Source organism: Conger conger, chromosome 11 (assembly GCF_963514075.1).
Source record: "Conger conger chromosome 11, fConCon1.1, whole genome shotgun sequence".
In the NCBI taxonomy this organism is placed as follows: Eukaryota; Metazoa; Chordata; class Actinopteri; order Anguilliformes; family Congridae; genus Conger; species Conger conger.
This window is the reverse complement of record NC_083770.1, coordinates 41,995,616-42,017,526: the sequence shown is the minus strand read 5'-3', so window position 1 is coordinate 42,017,526 and position 21,911 is coordinate 41,995,616. Positions and strand designations below refer to the sequence as shown.

General features: G+C 42.2%; 3 protein-coding genes across 3 annotated transcripts; all 3 read left to right on the top strand.

Moving 5' to 3' along the window:
* The first annotated feature begins 1,388 nt into the window (after positions 1–1,388).
* LOC133141065 (hydroxycarboxylic acid receptor 2-like) lies at positions 1,389–6,664 on the top strand. Its single transcript, XM_061261442.1, has 3 exons — positions 1,389–1,511; positions 1,603–1,683; positions 3,039–6,664. Exon 3 carries the CDS (start codon positions 3,115–3,117, stop codon positions 4,096–4,098), a length of 984 nt encoding a protein of 327 aa, XP_061117426.1. The 5' UTR covers positions 1,389–1,511; positions 1,603–1,683; positions 3,039–3,114; the 3' UTR covers positions 4,099–6,664.
* Positions 6,665–10,323: 3,659 nt separating this feature from the next.
* LOC133139968 (hydroxycarboxylic acid receptor 2-like) lies at positions 10,324–11,307 on the top strand. Its single transcript, XM_061259458.1, has one exon. It carries the CDS (start codon positions 10,324–10,326, stop codon positions 11,305–11,307), a length of 984 nt encoding a protein of 327 aa, XP_061115442.1.
* Positions 11,308–17,394: 6,087 nt separating this feature from the next.
* On the top strand, positions 17,395–21,552 carry LOC133139907 (beta-microseminoprotein A1-like). The gene is made up of 5 exons (XM_061259379.1): positions 17,395–17,509; positions 17,888–17,936; positions 19,654–19,735; positions 19,912–20,020; positions 21,370–21,552. The coding sequence occupies exons 1-5, from the start codon at positions 17,433–17,435 to the stop codon at positions 21,497–21,499; spliced, it is 447 nt and encodes a 148-aa protein (XP_061115363.1). The 5' UTR covers positions 17,395–17,432; the 3' UTR covers positions 21,500–21,552.
* Positions 21,553–21,911: the final 359 nt, after the last annotated feature.

Here is a 21,911-nt window from a genome sequence, read left to right as displayed (position 1 = left end):
GGTGTCTCAGATGGCAGGTACCCTCTGAAAGTGCTCTACTGTGGAGGTACATGAAGGAATGGCTGATCACCCTTTGTCTAAGGCTGGCGAATAAGACCTGCAATATATTTAACCAACTGCAAAGGACAGATGTCTATAGGCTTAAAGGGGAATTCCACCGCAAAATAAAATTGTATTTAAGAAATCATGGTGCAACTGATTCATTTTCTTTGTGTGGCTGGCCAAAGCAATCTCTGTACAGATATCGGCAGTGAAAGGTGCAAACTTTGGCAGAGGTATACACCATACCCTTCCTCATTTTTGAAGAATGTAATACTGGTTCATTGGTTCCATGATCTTATAACAAGAAACAGCACACAGCCTAATTGACTGTGATTGTGACAGCTATTTGTGTATACTCAATAGATCACAAACAAATGTGACCAAACTCATAATTTACTGGGAAATTCACAAAATTTGCATTATTTTATCACAACACTAAAGTCCATTGAGAGTGACAAAATGAGGTATTACATTAATGGCATTTGGCAGACACTCTTATCCAGAGCGACGTACAGTTGATTAGAGTAAGCAGGAGACAATCTTCCCCTGGAGCAATGTAGGGTTAAGGGCCCAATGGCTGTGCAGATCTTATGGAACCACCGACCTTGCGGGTCCTAGTCATGTACCTTAACCACTATGCTACTGGCCGCCACTATCATTTGCCAAAATTGACCAAATACTCAATAGAACATTATGCTTTTGCAAACCACTGTTTTGAGAAATCAACCTTTCACATTTGCACACATTCTGGAAAATCCTTTCCATTTTTCTTATGGAGGGGTGTGAGGCTTTATTTGCATTTGAATGGTTGGAGGACTTACTGGAGGGACTAAATGGAGAGGGGGAAGGGATTTACCATGCTTAATTAAAATGGTAGATTTTAAGTCCTGTTTGCAAGGTGGAGCCACCAAGAATCGGACTTGTTGTTCCAGCACATCCCACAGATGCTCGATCAGATTGAGATCTGGGGAATTTGGAGGCCAATAGTTCCTGTACAGATTCTGTAGAAACACCAGATGCTCAGCTTCCTCCTGTGTTGCTTTTGCTGTTCCAGTCAGTATCACTTGTCTCTGGTGCTGCATCGTGGTACAGGGGCTGCAGCAAATTTAGAGACGGAGCTTCCTGTGTTATGGGTGGAGAGTCAGGTGAAAATGTGGTTATGGCCTCTGAGTGAGTGAGCATGCAAGGATGGGTCAACATTGTTTGATGTCAGGTCATTGATTTAGTAAGTTGATCCAATCAATTCACTCTGTGAAGCAAGGATCAATTAACCTAATTTGGGTGCAAATTTAAAGACAAATAAAAAAGCCCAGCAGACCCTGTGATTTTCCAGGGCCAGAGTTTGAGGCCCCTTGCACTGGAGTACGTGTTTGGATGAGGGCGACAGGATCAGTCCTTCACTGGTGGGAACTATTCTGCCATTGGCCACCTGAGCTTGGTGTTTCCCTCTCTCCCCCTCCTGTAGTACTGTGAGTACCTGCCCGAGCCAGCTAAATGCAGCCACCTTGCACTTGTCCAAAAACCTTTGGCAACTTGTCATTTTCCCCTCTTCATCTGCAGAGCACTCTCCAAAGCAGGATGTTAGAGGAAGAGAGGCTTCCCTTACTGGGGAGGAGGAAGAGAAGAATAAACACAAGAAGGGTAAGGTCCCCAAAGTTCAATTGTTTGTGAAATGTGACCCCTAATTATTCACAAGCAGTAGTATTGCCAGTAAATACAGAGAAATCTACGTACGGTTGATATTTTACGTGTTGCTCTAAATTTGTGATGTCAAAGCTGTTTAATATTCAGACGTGTGTTTCTTCCGTTTTACTTTCTTAAGAATTTGATGGAGGAAACTGGTTGAGAAAGCAAGAATATGCATGAATGACGCCAGCTTTTCTGAGAAGTAGACAATGATAATCTAAACAACAGGAACTATGTGGTGACCATGAAACAGGAACCCATGGCCAGTTTCGATTTGAGGAAGCTGTTCAGCAACCAAAAAGAATATGCGGGGGCGGGGGTACACTCAGTGAGCACATGATTTGGAAGAAGTAGTTCAGGCAGTAAGAGCAGTCGCCTGGCAGTCGGAAGGTTGCCGGTTCGATCCCGCCCTGGGTCTGTTGAAGTGTTCCTGATATCTAACCCCCAAATGCTCCTGACGAGCTGGTTGGTGCCCTCTATGGCAGCCAATCCTTGTTTGTGTGTGTGATTTATTTTGTGTATCGGTATTTTTTTTTGGCTAGGTAAGCAGTGTTTGGATAGTTAAGTTTGGTCACTTTTGCTTTGTTGTTTGTTTGTTTATTTGTTCGTAAAAAAAAGAAGAATTTAAAAATAAGCCCTGGTCCTTATCTTTGTTGTACAGGTAGCAGTGAAATTGTACTTCCCTCTTGGTTCTTTCAGCGCACTTATCCCTGGTTATGGGTATGCACTTTGTTGTACGTCGTTCTGGATAAGAGCGTCTGCCAAATGCCATTAATGTAATGTGATGTAATGTGTGTGTGAGAATGGGTGAATGACTATCAACTGCACAGCACTTTGGATACAGGTGCTGTATAAATGCAGACATTTACCATTCATCATCAGTTGTGGAGGTCTTCATTGGCCTGTCAGTCCCTTTGCGATTTGAACTCACCAGTGCTCTTTCTTCTTATTAATGTTATTCATGTCCCAAACAGTGGATTTTGGTGAGCCTAAGGCTTGGCCAATGTCTCTAACCATTTTATTCTTGTTTCTCAGTCTCATAATGGCTTCTTTGACTTTCATTGGCATAACTTTGGTCCTTATGTTGAGAAACACCAATAATAGTTTCCAAAGGTAATCGAAAGACTAGAGGAAAGCCTAGGCTCTCTTATACCTGTGAGGCCACGTGTTCCAAACATTATAGTGCTTTGAAATGGGGAGAATATATATAAACATTTATGATAGAGCGATAAATGTTGTTTCAGAAGTAGGTTTAGCTCATAAGGTCTATCTACGACATATCTATGTGTGCATGACCACTTCCTTTACAGGCAGCTCAAGTTGGCGTCACAAGTATACATTTGATTTTGAGAAGCTCTGGTGCCCTGATTGGAATCAGAAGAGAAGATGGTCTGGACAAACGAGTCGTGTTGCGCATTCAAAGGGCAGCTGCTCTCCAACATGTTGCCGCCTCTGCTCCTGCTGGAATGTGTGCTAGGAATGCTGGGTAACGGAGGGGCCCTCTGGATCTTCTGTTTCCATGTGAAGCCCTGGAAGAGCAGCACCGTCTTCCTGTTCAACCTGGCTCTGGCCGACTTCCTGCTCATCATGATCCTGCCGTTTCGTGCCGTCTACTACCTGAGGGAGCTGGACTGGATCTTCGGCGATGCGTTCTGTCGCATCTCACTCTTCATGCTGGCCATGAACCGAGGGGGCAGCATCTTCTTCCTCACCGCCGTGGCCATAGACCGCTACCTCCGGGTGGTCCATCCTCACCATCCCATCAACTCCATGACCGTCTCCAGGGGAGTGTGCACTGCGATTGCTGGGTGGACCCTCACCATCTCCCTGAACGTCCATCTTATCACTGCGCCCCACAACTTCCAGGCTTTGGACACCAACCGCTGTAACAGCTTCATCATTTGCCCTCAGTCTGAGTCCAGCCCCACCTGGCACAGGGCGGTCTTCATCTTCTCCTTCTGCATACCACTAGCCGTCATCCTCTTCTGTTCTCTCCAGGTGGTCATGAAGCTCAAGGAACGCCAGTTGGATAAGCATGGCGGGATCCAGAGGGCCCTCCATCTCATTGTCCTGGTGGCCGCCATGTTCGCTGTCTGCTTCCTCCCGAGCAATGTCATCCAGCTGATGATTTGGACCAAGAAGTCCAAAGACTGCAACTCTTTTGAAGGCCTGTACACAGCTTTCTACATCACCCTCTGCCTGACCTACCTCAACAGCATGCTCGACCCCCTCATCTACTACTTCTCTAGTCCAGCCTTCAAGAAGATCTACAAGAAAGTGGCCCGGCTCAGCTTGAGGAAGAATGAGGAGCCAAGCCCAGCCGAAGACAAGACCAGAGAGACTGGGTCTCAGAGCCTCAGCCAGCTGTGAACCTTTACAAACCGTGTTTCTTAAATTTCAACCTCAGACCTGGGTCAAATGTTTTATTTGAACTTAACCCCTTTATAACTGAACACATTCAGAATTAACATCAGAATTTATTTTGAATGATTCAACAGCATTTTGATTGTACCTTTTGGTTAGTAACATGTTTGCTGGAGGTTCTACAGGAGTGGTTTCACATTTTACCAGCATCTAAACAGTTAAAGCACCTTAAATGTATGTTTGACCCAGATCTAACAACAAGCAAAAAGAAAAAGAAAAAACAAAATGTGTAACGGCTGAATCTTGTGTGGTTTTGATTCATAATCACCTCTGGTATTCATTTGAATTATCCCTGTCTGTATATGAAATTTTCATCTGTGATACGAAAGATTGGCTAGACTGGACTGCTTCTTATCTCGACACCACTGACAGGGGGAACAAAGGACTGAACTGAAGCGGCTTGACTCAAACTTGGAATAACCTCCAGCCAGGTAACACAGGAAGATATACCTCATATCTTCAACAGTATTTTTCACACCAATGGTGATAGGCTGCTGGCCAGCTTGCCAGGTCTAATTGTGCACATGATTTAATTGTCCAAGATTTGATGTGTGGCAATGTTGCATAATAGGGACCCAGGTTCCTAGGTGCGGTGCTGTTTTCCTAATCTTGAATATCCAGCTTTATAAATGGGATTGTATGTTAAAAAATAAAATTAAACTGCATCAGTCACTCTGGATAGGAGTGTACATGGTATGCAAAATGCTTGAATGTAACAAAAAGCTTTATTCAACAATTCATCCTCACTATTCTTTCTGTGAAGTGCAATGTAATGTTGATATGAATACAGAGGGAAATGTATATATTCTGTATGCGGATTTGGGGTTTACAGGGTCCCTGGTGTAAACCAGTCATAAGTAACATTTGGTGTCATGCGCTGGTCAGCTTGCTGACTTCCCCCGCCCGGAGCATGCATTGTTAGTCCCCACCTTTTGGCACACATGTCTGTGGGGGAGAGCTAGAGAAGGATTCCTGGAGGAGCCTTCCTGGGCCCCCTGGGGAGCCCCCCTTCTCTCACATTCCTTACAGGGTTTGAGCACAGGAATACTGGAGATGGCATAAAGATGTTTCATGATAATCCCAGGTCAGAATATAGTAATGTTTGGTGTTATTCTGATTGGTTCAGTGCGACTGGTGTAATGGTCTAGTTTTTGTAACAGTCTACCTTTGATATCATAACCATCCAGGAGCCGAGGGGAAACTGGGCAAAAGCTGTCTCTGTAGAAGCCATTTGTTTTAGCTCCCTGACCAAGGTCTCACTGGTGGGAGTTTGGCGGTAAATTACAGATGGGTGACCCGTTTTTAGGGGCAAGAACTAAGGCCTAGATTTTGGAGATAAGGAGAAGAAACCAAGCAATCTGGGGTTTTGTCTCCTGTCCTTTCATTCATCCAAATCAGGTTTATCCAAAAGGTATATTACCATGAGAGGCACAAATACATATTTATAGCATCATACATCCCAACTACAGCATTCATAGATATGATGGGGTGGCCTGTAGCATAGTGGTTAAGGTAAATGACTGGGACACGCAATGTCTAATCCCGGTATAGCCACAATAAGATCCGCACAGCCGTTGGGCCCTTGAGAAAGGCTCTTAACCCTGCATTGCTCCAGGGGAGGATTGTCTCCTGCTTAGTCTAATCAACTGTTCATCACTCTGGATAAGCGCATCAGCCAAATGCCAATAATGTAATGTAATAGAATGTCTTGTAACCTTTTGGACTGGACTGTTTGGACTACCTTTGGGGAGGTTTGGAGATAAGGGGAAGATGGACTGTGGCTGTGTTTTAGTTAAGAGGTCACAGGGGTCATGGGAAGAGAAGGCGCCTGTAACCCATCACCTTTGGGATAGGCTCCGGACACTCCCACAGTGCCCTCATTTGGGCACTGCTGTCATTACACCGGTGACTGCTCTCCTAGATTAAATATTCAAAACTGCTATTAAGATAGTAAATAGACCCAGTAAAACCTTGAAAACATTGTCCATGTGATCCTTATATTATTGTATTAAGTCTTATGTAATGGTAACCGGGAGTGCATGTAGAATGGATAATCAGGAGGGAAGTTTCATGATAACTGCAACATAATAAAACATAAGGGTAATCTGTTTGGTATGGATGTGATCCGGTAAAATCAAGGAATCGGATGAGATACATTTCATACCAAATGGAGTTCAATGAACCATAGTTTCAGTAACTCAAGGGAATACCTGCATGTCCTCTCTTGGTAATCATCTCATTTTCCCTACTTAACAACCCCCAAGGGTGGAGGTCTAAATTTCAGATTTGACCACCCCTCCAGGTTGATTTATGGCACTGCCGCCTGGTCCAAACATATGATTTGGCATAAAAGCAAGGGAGACAGACCAATCTGGGAAGATCGCATTCGACTTCCCACACAGCACGTTCTATGCATGTGCAGCAACAGAAGATCGCATTCGACTTCCCACACAACATGTCTTGTGCATATGTATGTATGTATGTGTAGCAGCGGAAGATCGCATTCGACTTCCCACACGGCATATTCTATACTCTGTGTTTGTGTGTAGCCAAAGCAGGCTAGGTATGATTATTTACTCTATCTCTATTCTTAATTTGTGTATTTTGTAATTGACTGTGATATTCTAAAGCTAATAACCTACCTGTCTGCGAATAAACTATTTTGTTTGTAACTTGCGTGACCTCCATGACTCTAGTTCATCTTGCACCTTTTCAGCCTAAATTACAACTGAATACTCAGGGGGAAATGGTGACCAAAGACCGACTGATCAGCGGCTTGGTACATTCGTGGTTGTTTCCAAGCTGGGAAAGGCAGTCACGTTCGGCCTATAAAAGGATTGCTGGTGTATGGCTCTTGTAATTTGTCGCGAAGGGAACCCATGGGCGTTTATACGCCGGTTCCTGTCAAGTTAATTCTAAGGAGCCCTCTAAATACACTCTGACCTGGGGTCGCAACTGTCATGGCAGTGTTTTGCATGTATTGTGTTGGCTAGACCCTCAGCCTCTGAGTTCTCCACCGAACTGAGATTTCAGCAATAATGCTAATCCCGGGAGCATATATTCAGTAATGGTGGCGCCGGTAAGAGTCGAGTGTAATCACTCCCGAGGTTCGCGTATGTTTCAAACCCAAATTTCTAAATGATATCTCAAATGGAGTCAGATAACGAAGGTAGATGTATTGACCCTACTGTGGAGATTCTTGGTCAGCCCAGACCAGTAAAGAGCGGAAGGCAGAGTGGTACTACTGTCTTTGTAACGTGGTTTATTCATCAGCTGATCTAGACTCTCCGCATAGGGCTCATTACTATTTAATCCTACTAATATTCTTCCAGCAACACCAGAAGGACAAGCATGCAAACCCCTTCGGCCCTCGCTAAATTCCATCATTGGGTTAGCGTGGGGTTTTACACTGGTATACGATAAAACATCAACACCGTAGTATGAAAAACATCCCCATAGCCTGATTTTTGCACCACCATGCTTCACTGTCTTCACAGGCTATTGTGGCTTGATTTCAGTTCCCGGGGGTCGTCTCACGTACTGTCGATAACCACTAGACCCGAAAAGAACAGTTTTACTCTCATCAGTCCACAGAATGTTACGCCATTTCTCTTTGGGCCAATCGATGTGTTCCTTGGAAATTTTTACCGATTCTGCATATGCTGTTTTTTCAACAATGGTGCTTTAATGGGGCTTCTTGCTGATAGCTGAGCATTGATCAAACATCTTCTGACTGTAACAGCACTTACAGGTAATTGTAGATCATCTTTGATCTTTCTGAAGCTGATAAATGGTGGAATCCTTGCCATTCGGACTATTCTTTGATCCGTTTTAACAGTAGTTGCTTTTTTTCTTGCGCTTGTTTCAGGTTTCTGTTGCCATTTTAAAGCATTTTAGCTGAGCATCCTATAATTTGCACTTGTTTATATGTTTTCCCCTCTCCAAAACAACCTTTTAATCAAATTACATTTTTCCTCCGAACAATGTGTGAGGATGGGGTTGAGCGGAGAGCCAGTAGCGACTAAAGGGGAAACCCTTTTTAAGTGAGCACACGAACGTGTTCGCCACTAAACTTCAATATAACAAAGGCGATAACCCCTACTTCCAGAACAGAGGGAGGAACAAAAACTAACCCGAAGGCGAATTAGCACGATAACAGAAATTAAGCCCAAAACGGCTGAAAAAATAAAACAACCCTCCGAAACAGGGCGAAACTCAAAACCAAATTTGTGCTAGAAACACAGCACTGACGGTAGGAGACCAGGACCGCCGAAAAGAAAATACAACCTAGTGTAAAAATGCTAGGCACGAGAAAATAAAACCCTCGAGGTGCAGCTCGGGAAGAAAATCAAACCAAAATACAATTACCGGGGACAACGTCCCTCTACCCCCGACTCACACGAGTCCCAATATAAAAGAAAATACAAGGCCTTACAGGAAGGCGCCAGTGTACAATAGAAGAATACTGAACGCCTTCCTTACCCGTTTTGTTTGATTGAAAACACCAGCACAGTACCTGACTCAAAGACTGACAGAGTCTACCTTGTGCTTTACCGGCTTGGCGCAAGAGCGAACAGTTGACACACAAGCACTGAAGGATTGTCAGTACTGGGCCTAAATATGCTCCCGGGAGGTAATTCCCCTAACGCCAATGAGGAACAGGTGCAAACAATGATCCTCGGCCATCTGCTGGTAACAACGGGTATTACCTCCCACATGACACAATGTTTTAGAATGGCAATTTTACTTAGCAATTCAGAAGGAAATATATTTTATAACAATGTGTGAAACATTTGCTTCCATTCTTCCTTAATAAGGGACAATTAATGACAATTAAACTCCACACTGCTATTATTTTGAACATGCCCCTTTCAATGAATGAGTCAGTTGGGTCTGTTGTTTTTCTATAACACTACTACATCTACAAGTAAATAATTTGTCATGCAGAAATATCACTACCACTAATAACAGTGGTTCATCAGGTTACTGATGTTGTACTGCTATTTTCTTGAACACAATTGTATATCTTTTAGGGAATAAGTATAGAGAAGAATATAATATTGAAAAAAGCTGGTCTAGTTTTAAAAAAGAGAGAAAATGGAAAGCCTGTTTACACCATACACTTACAGGCACCAACCAGCTCGCCAGGAGCATTTGGGGGTTAGGGACACTTTGACACACCCAGGGCAGGATGGAACCAGCAACCCTCCAACTGCCAGACGACTGCTCTTACTGCCTGAGCTAATGTCGCCCCACCCAGAAGAAAATGTGACCCATAATTAATCACAACCAATAATATTGCAAGTAAATACAGATAAATCTACGTAAGGTTGATATTTTAACAATCCAACTTGTTAATCTACATTTGTGATGTCAAAGCTGTTTAAGGGCTCCCTTGTAAAAGAGATAACAATCTCAGTGGGACTCACCTGATTAAATAAAGTAATAAAAATAAAATTAAATAAAACATGATATTCGCTTCTATTTTTCTTTTTTAATAAAGCCATATAAAGGATGAATATGCATTGAGCATGCAGTTTTTATGAGAAATAGACAGTGATACAGTTCTAAACACCAGGAAGTATGTGGTGACCATCAAGCAGGAACCCACCAAAAAAATAAGGGGGGGGGCGGTGGGTTTGATATGAACCAGCTCTATGTACACTCAGTGAGCACATGATTTGTAAGAAGTAGCTCAGGAGGTACTTAACATTAACATAAATAATTAACATTATTTATGTCCCAAACAGTTGATTTTGGTGAGCCTAAGGCTTGGCCAATGTCTCTAACCATTTTATTCTTGTTTCTCAGTCTCATAATGGCTTCTCTGACTTTCATTGGCATAACTTTGGTCCTCATGTTGACAAACAGCAATAATAGTTTCCAAAGGTAATCGAAAGATTAGAGGAAAGCCTAGGTGCTGAGAGCTCTCTCATACTTGTGAGGCCACATGTTCCAAACATTATAGTGCTTTGAAATGGGGGGAATTTATATAAACATTTATGATAGAGCGATACATGTTGCTTCAGAAGTAGGTTTAGCTCACAAGGTCTATCTACGACATATCTATGTGTGTATGACCACTTCCTCTAAAGGCAGCTCATGTTGGCGTCACAAATACTCCTCTGATTTTTAAAAGCTCTGGTGCCGTGGTTGGAGTCAGAAGAGAAGATGGTCTGGACAAACGAGTCGTGTTGCGCATTCAAAGGGCAGCTGCTCTCCAACATGCTGCCGCCTCTGCTCCTGCTGGAATGTGTGCTAGGAATGCTGGGTAACGGAGGGGCCCTCTGGATCTTCTGTTTCTATCTGAAACCCTGGAAGAGCAGCACCGTCTTCCTGTTCAACCTGGCTCTGGCCGACTTCCTGCTCATCGTGATCCTGCCGTTTGGCGCTGTCTACTACCTGAGGGGGGTGGACTGGATCTTTGGCGATGCGTTCTGTCGCATCTCACTCTTCATGGTGGCCATGAACCGAGGGGGCAGCATCTTCTTCCTCACCGCCGTGGCCGTAGACCGCTACCTCCGGGTGGTCCATCCTCACCACCCCATCAACTCCATGACCGTCTCCAGGACCGTTTACACCGCGATTGCTGGGTGGGCCCTCGCCATCTCCCTGAACGTCCATCTTCTCACCGCGCCCCAACACTTCCAAGCTTTAGACACCAACCGCTGTAACAGCTTCATTATTTGCCCTCGGTCTGACTCCAGTCCCACCTGGCACAGGGCGGTCTTCATCTTCTCCTTCTGCATACCACTAGCCGTCATCCTCTTCTGCTCTCTCCAGGTGGTCATGAAGCTCAAGGAACGCCAGTTGGATAAGCATGGCGGGATCCAGAGGGCCCTCCATCTCATTGTCCTGGTGGCCGCCATGTTTGCTGTCTGCTTCCTCCCGAGCAATGTCATCCAGCTGATGATCTGGACCAAGAACTCCAAAGACTGCAACTCTTTTGAAGGCCTGAACACAGCCTTCTCCATCACCATCAGCCTAACCTACCTCAACAGCATGCTCGACCCCCTCATCTACTACTTCTCTAGTCCAGCCTTCAAGAAGATCTACAAGAAAGTGGCCCGGCTCAGCTTTAGGAAGAACGAGGAGCCAAGCCCAGCCGAAGACAAGACCAGAGAGACTGGGTCTCAGAGCCTCAGCCAGCTGTGAACCTTCACAAACTGTGTTTGTCAAATTTCAACCTCAAACCTGGGTCAAATGCTTTATTTGAACTTAACCCCTTTAGAAACCTGTACATTACTGAACACATTCAGAACTAACATCTGAATTTATTTTGAGTGATTCAGCAGTATGTTGATTGTACCTTTTGGTTAGTAACATGTTTGCCGGAGGTTCAACAGGAGTGGTTTAAAATTTTACCAGCATCTAAACAGTTAAAGCACCTTAAATGTATGTTTGACCCAGATCTAACAACAAGCAAAAAAAATAAAAGAGTAACGGCTGAATCTTGTTTGGATTTGATTCATAACCATATCTGCTATTAATTTTAAATGTCTGCATATAAAATTTCCATCTGTGATACGAAAGATTGACTAGACTGGACTACTTCTCATCGGGACAAAGGACTGAACTGAAGCGACTTGACTCAAACTTGGAATAACCTCCAGCCAGGTAACACAGGAAGATATTCCTTATACCTTCAACAATATTTTTCACACCAATGGTGCACATGTCCCAGATTTGATGTGTGGCAATGTTGCATAACAGGGACCCAGGTTCCTAGGTGCGGTGCTGTGCTGCCTAATCTTGAATATCCAGCTTTATAAATGGGATTGTATGTTAAAAAATAAAATTAAACTGTGTCAGTCACTCTGGATAGGAGTGTACATGGTTTGCAAAATGCTTGAATGTAATAAAAAGCTTTATTCAACAATTCATCCTCATTATTCTTTCTGTGAAGTGCAATGTAATTTTGATATGAATACAGAGGGAAATGTATATATTCTGTTTGCTGATTTGGGGTATACAGGGTCCCTGGTATACGATAAAACATCAACACCGTAGTATGAAAAACATCCCCATACCATGATTTTTGCACCACCATGCTTCACTGTCTTCACAGGCTATTGTGGCTTGATTTCAGTTCCCGGGGGTCGTCTCACGTACTGTCGATAACCACTAGACCCGAAAAGAACAGTTTTACTCTCATCAGTCCACAGAATGTTACGCCATTTCTCTTTGGGCCAATCGATGTGTTCCTTGGCAAATTTTTACCGATTCTGCATATGCTGTTTTTTCAACAATGGTGCTTTACAGGGGGCTTCTTGCTGATAGCTGAGCTTTGATCAAACGTCTTCTGACTGTAATAGCACTTACAGGTAATTGTAGATCATCTTTGATCTTTCTGAAGCTGATAAATGGTGGAATCCTTGCCATTCGGACTATTCTTTGATCCGTTTTAACAGTAGTTGCTCTTTTTCTTGCGCTTGTTTCGGGTTTCTGTTGCCATTTTAAAGCATTTTAGCTGAGCATCCTACAATTTGCACTTGTTTATACGTTCTCCCCTCTCCAATCAACTTTTTAATCAAATTACATTTTTCTTCTGAACAATGTTTTAGAATGGCAATTTTACTTAGCAATTCAGAAGGAAATATATTTTATAACAATGTGTGAAACATTTGCTTCCATTCTTCCTTAATAAGGGACAATTAAACTCCACACTGCTATTATTTTGAACATGCCCCTTTCAATGAATGAGTCAGTTAGGTCTGTTGTTTTTCTATAACACTTCTACATCTACGAGTAAATAATTTGTCATGCAGAAATATCACTATCACTAATAACAGTGGTTCATCAGGTTACTGATGTTGTACTGCTATTTTCTTGAACACAGTTGTATATCTTTTAGGGAATAAGTATAGAGAAGAATATAATATTGAAAAAAGCTGGTCTAGTTTTAAAAAAGAGAGAAAATGGAAAGCCTGTTTACACCATACACTTACAGGCACAAACCGGCTCGCCAGGAGCATTTGGGGGTTAGGGACACTTTGACACACCCAGGGCAGGATGGAACCAGCAACCCTCCAACTGCCAGACGACTGCTCTTACTGCCTGAGCTAATGTCGCCCCACCCAGAAGAAAATGTGATCCATAATTAATCACAACCAATAATATTGCAAGTAAATACAGATAAATCTACGTAAGGTTGATATTTTAACAAGCCTGTTTAAGGGCTCCCTTGTAAAAGAGATAACAATCTCAGTGGGACTCACCTGATTAAATAAAGCAATAAAAATAAAATAAAATAAAATATGATGTTCACTTCTATTTTTCCTTTTTAATAAAGCCATATAAAGGATGAATATGCATTGAGCATGCAGTTTTTATGAGAAATATAGACAGTGATACAGTTCTAAACACCAGGAAGTATGTGGTGACCATCAAGCAGGAACCCACCAAAGAAATAAGGGGGGCGGTGGTTTTGATATACACCAGCTCTATGTACACTCAGTGTGCACTTTATTAGGTATCTGTTAGACTTATTTTTTAGACTTATTGGTCTTCTGCTGCTGTAGCCTATCCACTTCAGAGCTGCTCTCCTGAACCTCTTGACCAGATCTACATGCTTTTATGCATTTAGTTGCTGCCACTGGCTGATTAAATAGTTGCTTTAACAAGCCGGTGTACAGGTCTACCTAATAAATAGCTCACTGAGTGTATATACAGAATAAAAATGTTAGGGTGATGCATAAAGCCCAATTATCCGTAGAGTCAGACTTTGAAAGACTGTCTTCCGGAAAGACCCAGTGAGCACATCTCTTCATCTTAACCTTCTGCAGGCCACACTTCTGTTTTTAGTTTCCCAGCTTTGAGCACATTGACCAATGCACAATGCAAATACTGGGGCAATGGTAATTTATATACTGTGTGTACATTATATGATAATGGATACACTGTATGTGATAAAACAGTCTGGAGGATCAGAACACTGGGATAGTAGTGACTGGGGTAGAGATCCTCAGTGGCAGAGCACTGGGCTGGATGAGACCTTTTCAGAGATTCAGAAATGATGCTCTGGATGATGTTGGAGTGTCATTGGCGACACAAATCCTCTATGTCACACGGAGGTTGGGAATGGTGCCTTTCGAGTGGCAGACTGTGGTGGTGGTCCCCATCTTTAAGAATGGGGACCGCAGGGAATCACACTCCTCAGCCTCCCAGGGAAAGTACACAGACTCAGGAGGTGGACCACACCTCCACCACCATGTCCAACCGCCCCTCCACCACCTTTGGTTTTAAGGAACACCTAAGGTACATAATTCAGTGAATTTAGTGACCTCTCCGCATCCTTCCTTCCTTTTACTTCCCACTTTAAATGATTGGAGAGACTACCAATAATTGGTTTAATTGTAATTAAAGCCAATGGAGGGTTATTTTAAGGAAAGCCTTATCAAAGATTAATGTGGAAGTAAACCTCATATTTGTCCATTATTTTTGGAATAAACTGAATAATAATGTTTGTATGTTGGTCTGTTGTTCAATAAATGCACGTAAATTAACAGAATCCTTCTCTGCCTAGTTTTTTTAAACCATAGATATTGTTATGGCGGCATGGATGGTGCAGTGAGTAGCACTGCTGCCTCACAGCCGGGGCCTCTCTGTGCGGAGTTTGCATGTTCTCCCCGTGTCTGCGTGGGGTTTCCTCCGGGTACTCCGGTTTCCTCCCACAGTCCAAAGACATGCAGGTTAGGCTGATTGGAGAGTCTAAATTGGCCATAGGTATGAGTGTGTGAGTGAATGGTGTGTGTGCCCGGTGATGGACTGGCGACCTGTCCAGGGTGTATTCCTGCCTTTCGCCCAATGTATACTGGGATAGGCTCCAGCCCCCCTGCGACCATGTTCAGGATAAGCGGGTTAAGATAATGGATGGATGGATGGATATTGTTATTTTGCATTGTTAGAATTCAGAATTCTTTGTATTTATTAGCACTTTGTATGTTAGATATCCTACTTTTGTGCATGGGCCTACTGATACCGGGTAGCTTTTGTAAGATCACTTTTTGTACTGTTAAAAAAGAGGATAAAAGAGATCTCTATTCTGCTTGCAATCCTAAATAAATACCAGCTGCATTAAACTTGTACTTTATTTGTTTATTTCTGATGAAGAGCACATGAGTGCCTGACATTTTGTTCACTTCCAAACTGTGGGAGCTAAAGTGGAGCACAAGAAGGCAGCAAATTGAATGTGGAATGATAGATAATTCAGGGAGCGGCTTTGTTTTTAGTCACAGTCTTTTTATTTGGTGTGAGAACCTTTTGGATAGCGTGAGAAAAGTTTGAAACACTATTAAAATTAAATGCATATTGCACAGGAATATTCAAATAAACTGATTTAACTTATTTTATAATTTAATTTATGTGTCATCTGTTGTGCCGGCAACTTTTTGTTCTAGTAGATTAACTTTTCATAATCTTTGTAGTATTGCCTGGGATGATTAATGCAAAGATGGTGAAACAGGTTTGTCATAGAACTGTCCTTCACTGCAACTTTGCAGTTGCAAAGTACCCTCTTTTGTATCAGTACCTCTTTGTACCTCTTTGGTATCAGTTTGTTGAAATCAAAACTGGGCAAGTGAATTTGAACCACTAACAATAAACAATGGTCTGAAATAAGTGCTATACAGGTACAACACACTGACGCGATATCTGGGAAAATAAGCCATGGAGAGCTTTTCTCAGGCAGGGTTCATTTGTCCAAGTGAGGATAAACTAGAGCAGAGCTGTTTGTGTTGTGCTGTTGTATGGAACATGGCAACAGTAATTTTACTGTACTTAAAATGTACATCTTCTATTTCCACAGAAGGAGATTAACAACCACAAATATGTGGGGCCCAACATTGAGATAACAGAAAAGCATGGGTATAGTGTAAGGTGAATTACTTAGCAAGCAAATTTCAATCAAAATGTAAAACTCTGAGCCTATTTAAAGCACAATATTCTTGTTGCACTGATATCGTCTTGCAATTGCTGGTACATGGAAATACTTTCGCTGGTACTGTGTTTTTACTTTCACTTCCTGAAACATCATCTTCATTAATATAATGAAATAAGGCCTGATGTGCCTTTCCTAATGATAACGTCTCTTGCAGGCATGTTTGTGAAGAATTACACTCCAGTGGGGTGCAACTCTGGTTTTATTGTCTGTCATTCTGATGTATTTCAGTCAAATAAAATAATATGTTCCTGATATGATGGCCATCATTAAAGTAAACATGCAATGGACATTTTTGGTCCATTTCAATAATCTGTTTTTTGTTTGTTATTCCACGTTGTGACAAAACCAAGAATAAAAGCACTACGTGCTATATAACTGGCAAATACGTATCGATCTGTTTTTTGTTACTTTACCACATTGAAGTTGAGTGAGTCCCCCCCCCCAGGCAGCTGATTTACATATGCAAACTACGGCTGTGTGAAATGAGGCAGAGCTTCAGGCACGACCAAAGACAGTGACAGATTGTTATATACAGGTGCCCATATTTGAAGCAAATATTTGCTAAAAGCATAACAATTGATTGCCTTATAATAATAATCCATCCATCCATTATCTTAACCCGCTTATCCTGAACAGGGTCGCAGGGGGGCTGGAGCCTATCCCAGCATACATTGGGCGAAAGGCAGGAATAAACCCTGGACAGGTCGCCAGTCCATCGCAGGGCACACACACCATTCACTCACACACTCATACCTATGGGCAATTTAGACTCTCCAATCAGCCTAACCTGCATGTCTTTGGACTGTGGGAGGAAACCGGAGTACCCGGAGAAAACCCACGCAGACACGGGGAGAACATGCAAACTCCACACAGAGAGGCCCCGGCCGACGGGGATTCGAACCCAGGACCTCCTTGCTGTGAGGCGGCAGTGCTACCCACTGCGCCATCCGTGCCGCCTATAATAATAATAATAATAATAATAATAATAATAATAATAATAATAATAATAATAATAATAATAATAATAATAATAATAATAATAATAATAATAATAATAATAATAATAATAATAATAATAATAATAATAATAGCCAACCAGTTCTCAACACCCCATATTTGTTATCAAAGTTTACAAAGGAGTTTTTCCTTGCCACAATTTGCTTCATACCAGCATTTGCTGATGAGCAAGCTTCGATTTACCTACCTACATTACTTACCTTTCATTCTTTATATAAGAACCCTAAAGACATTCAAGACATGCATGCCAGTGCCAGAGGCATCTATCTCTCTCTCTCTCTCTCTCTCTCTCTCTCTCATTGGCTACGTTCAACACACGCACATGTTGTTTGGTAATTCCCATGCATCTATAAAACAGCATAATCTTCAACCTGAGCTGTCAATTTCTGAGCTGCATTCGTGAGTACTGCCTTATTTATTTATTTATTTATTTTAATTCTCTCTCTACTCTCTACGAACATCAGTTTTTTTTACAGAGTCTTGAGCTTTATAACTGTATATGTGTTATAATGCTGCACCTTGAATGAATAACAGGTACAAACAATAATTTACTGTGGGCCAGTTATTTCTGCAAATACAGAACCAGGAATACTAAAAATATTTTTTTTGTGTCATGACAAAAAAGCAAAACTTAAAATAATGAGAGGTGTGTGATTTCAGAACATAAATGGAGAGTTTTTATTATGATTTTCCAAAATACCACTGTTTCAGTTGGTATTATGAGTACAGATACAATATATTGCCAATGTCCTGTTGATGCCTGCATATCTTCTGCAGATTCCTGAAGAACAATCACACAAAATCCAACTATTGGCCTGCAATCATGGTGAGTATCTTCAGATCTATAACAATGCACTAAAATATTTTAATGAATTAATGAAAATAAATGTAAGATGTACTTTCATTAGATTTTAACTTTATTTAAAAAACATTATTGTTGCAAACACAGGAAATCATTTTGGTTAATTTGGAAACTAACTGAAATATAACCACTCAGAAGACTATTTTTCCAATAGGCTTTCCAATTCTTTCTCTTGGTTTGTTAACCCTTATGTTCTGTTCAGGTTAAAATGATCACAAATCTCGCTAAAGCACATGAAAAAGAAAACATTTACATTTTTACATATCCTATGCTCCGTCTTACATATTCATAGTACAGACTGCAGAGATTCTGCATGTTCAAGCCATACTGACCCGAGAGGAAGGTAACATGAAAGTGTAAAAATGGAGAAATATAATACTCACACTCACACACTCACACTCACACACTCCCACACTCAAATACTCACACTCACACACTCACACACTCAAATACTCACACTCACACACTCCCACACTCAAATACTCACACTCACACACTCCCACACTCTCACACTCAAATACTCACACTCACACACTCCCACACTCAAATACTCACACTCACACACTCCCACACTCCCACACTCGCATACTCAAATACTCACACTCACGCCCTCACACAGTTGACTCTGAGGACCCTCCTGACACAGGACATGCAGATAGTGGAGGATCGTGAGAGGGAATCTGAGGCGCGCAGGTGCCTGCCAGCCAGCAGGGCGGGGCCATACAGGGTGTATAGCGGGAATGGCCGGGTCGCGTGGTCCTCAACCCCACCGACAGCGGCAGAATGTTCAGCTGCCAATATAATAAGCACGGCCCCAGGGCCTGTACGGTGCTCTGACATGTCAGTGACACCATGTCTGTCCTCGAGCTCCTGATCCCTGGCTCAATTGGGCTAAATACTCTGGAAATTACCAACTTTTAGGGCCAGAGTGTTTTTGGGGTTAGTGGAAAGACATTGACAAGACACCTTTACATGATAATTTGGGGATCCTCATTCTGGCAGGGGTCTACGAATCAAAAGCAGAGTCAACAATGCATCAAGACCAGGCTTCATTTTGATTTCTCACAGTTATCATGACATAATAGATCCCTGGCTTCATAGTGGGCTTTTCAAATGGCACTTTCATAGCTATATGTTCATTGTTCAAAGGTAAACAATAACTGTTAGCCATAAATATTGTTTATATTCTTGATAATTGAGATGAAGTTTGCAATTGTATTGAAAGAAAAAAACAGAATCAGTGCGTTTGGTGGCAATGTGAGATTTTGTGCTCTGCTGGCGATTTTAACTAGAAAAAAAGAAAGATGACCTAGCAGATACCCAAATCTGCACTCCATTTGTGCCGTGGCCTGCAGATGCCACTAATGCCTTCCTGAAAAAATAATGGTTAAATAAAATGAATGACTAAAAAAAGACATTTAACTCACCTGGCATCCCAGCTGAGTTGAGATCGGTCCTGACCAGAAGGAAATCCAGCAGTACTGCTGGCCTGGAGGGGCAGATTTCAGTATCCCTGCTTCACAATAACCGCAGGGCAGTCCTGCAGGGGAAATGAAAATGGGCTGGAGAATATGGAAGAGAATTCATTCACACAAGGCATAAGACAGTGATTCACACAGCCTAACCCTTATTGGGTTATGTGTCTCTGATTTGTTCTTTCCTTCCCCTCCTGCCTGTGCAGAAGTGTCTCGCTCTGGCTTTGCTCCTGTGTGCTCAGCTGTCTCTTCTCCATGGGGCCTGCTTAAAGTTCATGCAGGAATCAGGTAATCATGAGCGCCATAAAGAAACACGTATCACAAGTCATCCTGATGTGGAATAACATAGATTTTACACTGTAAAAAGTGCACTAGAATATATATGCAATGCTGATGACAACACTTGGACAGCACTGGATTTTGACCCGTGACATTTGATACGTGCCAATGCGGTGCCTGTTTAGATGCAACAGAGTGTGTGGACCCTAGGGACGGTACCAGGCATCCCATTGGCTCATGGTGGAGAAACTCAGAGTGCCAGGACTGCGACTGCAATGGGTGCTGTGATGCTGAGTACGTATAGTATCAGACATGCCTCGCAACCTCTTAATATCACCGCAGGTATAGTGGTATCTATAGCAGAATGCAGCTGTGTAACTATTGTGGTTCTGTTACTTGGGAGATGCATAGTGAGCATGCTGGATAGCGACACAAAGTGAGGGCTTGTCCGGGATCTGAACCCGGGGGCTTTCGCACTTTGTCACAACCCAACCCAAGGGAAGGACAAAAGAGGGAGATGACACAAGATAAACCAATTCCCAGATGGTGCTTCGATACATCACGACTTAAAGGCCCTGACTTGCACTAGTGGACATCCTTAATTGAATTGAACGACTCCCCAGAAATACTGCCCACCCTATTATGGGGAGCCGCGAAAGCAGTTATAAAGGAAACATCGTATCATACTCCACTTATATAAAAAAGAACGGATTAGAAAAATAAAATAACTTCGAGAAAAAAGTAAAACAACTCGCTCTCTCATACACTGACTCTCCCTCAGAAGAAACTAATGTCACAATCTTTAATCGCACCTTACTCCCCGGCAAGACCACTCCGGTCTGCCAGCTCTGGTCGCCTTGTGGTTCCCTCATTACGAGCACCTGGCGGTCGAGCTGCACGCTCATGCCTCTTCTCCGTTTTGGTTATGAGAATGCACTTTGCACTTTGTTGTACACCACTCTCGATAGGAGCGTCTGCCAAAAGCCAGCAATGTAATGTAATGTAATGGTCGATTACATCCTAATGGTAAATGAAAGCAATGAATCCACAAACAAATGGTCTACATTTCTCATTTCCTTGTTAAATTTCAATTTTCAAGGTCACAACTTACTATTATGAAAACACCTCAAATAAATTAAATGAATAGATAAACAAACAAGTATATTCTACGTATGATCATATTGGTGTGTGTCTACACTCACCGAGCACTTCATTAGGAACACCAGTACACCTACTTATTCATGCGATGATCTAATCAGCCAATTGTGTGGGAGCAGTGCAATGCATCATGTCATGCAGATATGACTAAGGAGCTTCAGTTAATGTTCACATCAACCATCAGATTGGGGAATGTGGTCTCAGTGATTTTGACCGTGTCATGATTGTTGGTGCCAGACTGGTTGACAGGGCTGGTTTGAGTATTTCTGTAACTTGATTTTCACGTACCACAGTCTCTAGAGTTTACTCATTTCTATTTCTTCTCTTTTGGTCATATCTAAGTGTTAAAGGGGGTGAGGTGGTCAGAGTGGCTTCATAGAGCCTTATGCATCATTTGTCAATAAATAAATAATAGAGTAGTCCTTCGATGAGGGGAGGTGGTGGCGGGCTTCCTCTGAAAGCTGTGTGTGATTGTGTGATTGCAGGTTTATCAAACCCACTTCCTATGAGGAAGGCTGCATAATGGAGTTTGACAAGAAAAATTGTGAATACAAGGTGTTCAAGAAGGAAGACCCCACATACTCATGCAAAATTTATGAGGCAGTTGGAAAATGAAGTAATGAAGTGATCAAATAGCTAAAATAAAGCTTTCTCTTCTGTATTAAGAATGATTTGTGTGTCTCTTTTGTTTGCAAAACATGCCATTATGTCAGAAGATGTTTAAAATCTAATCCTAACTGCATAACTATAGGTTTTAAATCACATTTGTTTTCTGTAAAGATTTGTTCAAATAATATTCAAACATGCAATTGCACCAGATGTACATGTGTTATTTTCACTCTTGTTTTTCTGGTCTGATATTTTAAAAGAATAAGCTATGACTATGGGTCATGCGGTGCTATCGGGTGACTCTTGATAACTGCCGGAACCTGCAGGTTCTTCCTTTACAATATACGCCGCATCCGTCATCTCCATACGGAGAAAGCCACCCAGCTCCTAGTCCAGGCACTCGTGCAACTCCCTCCTA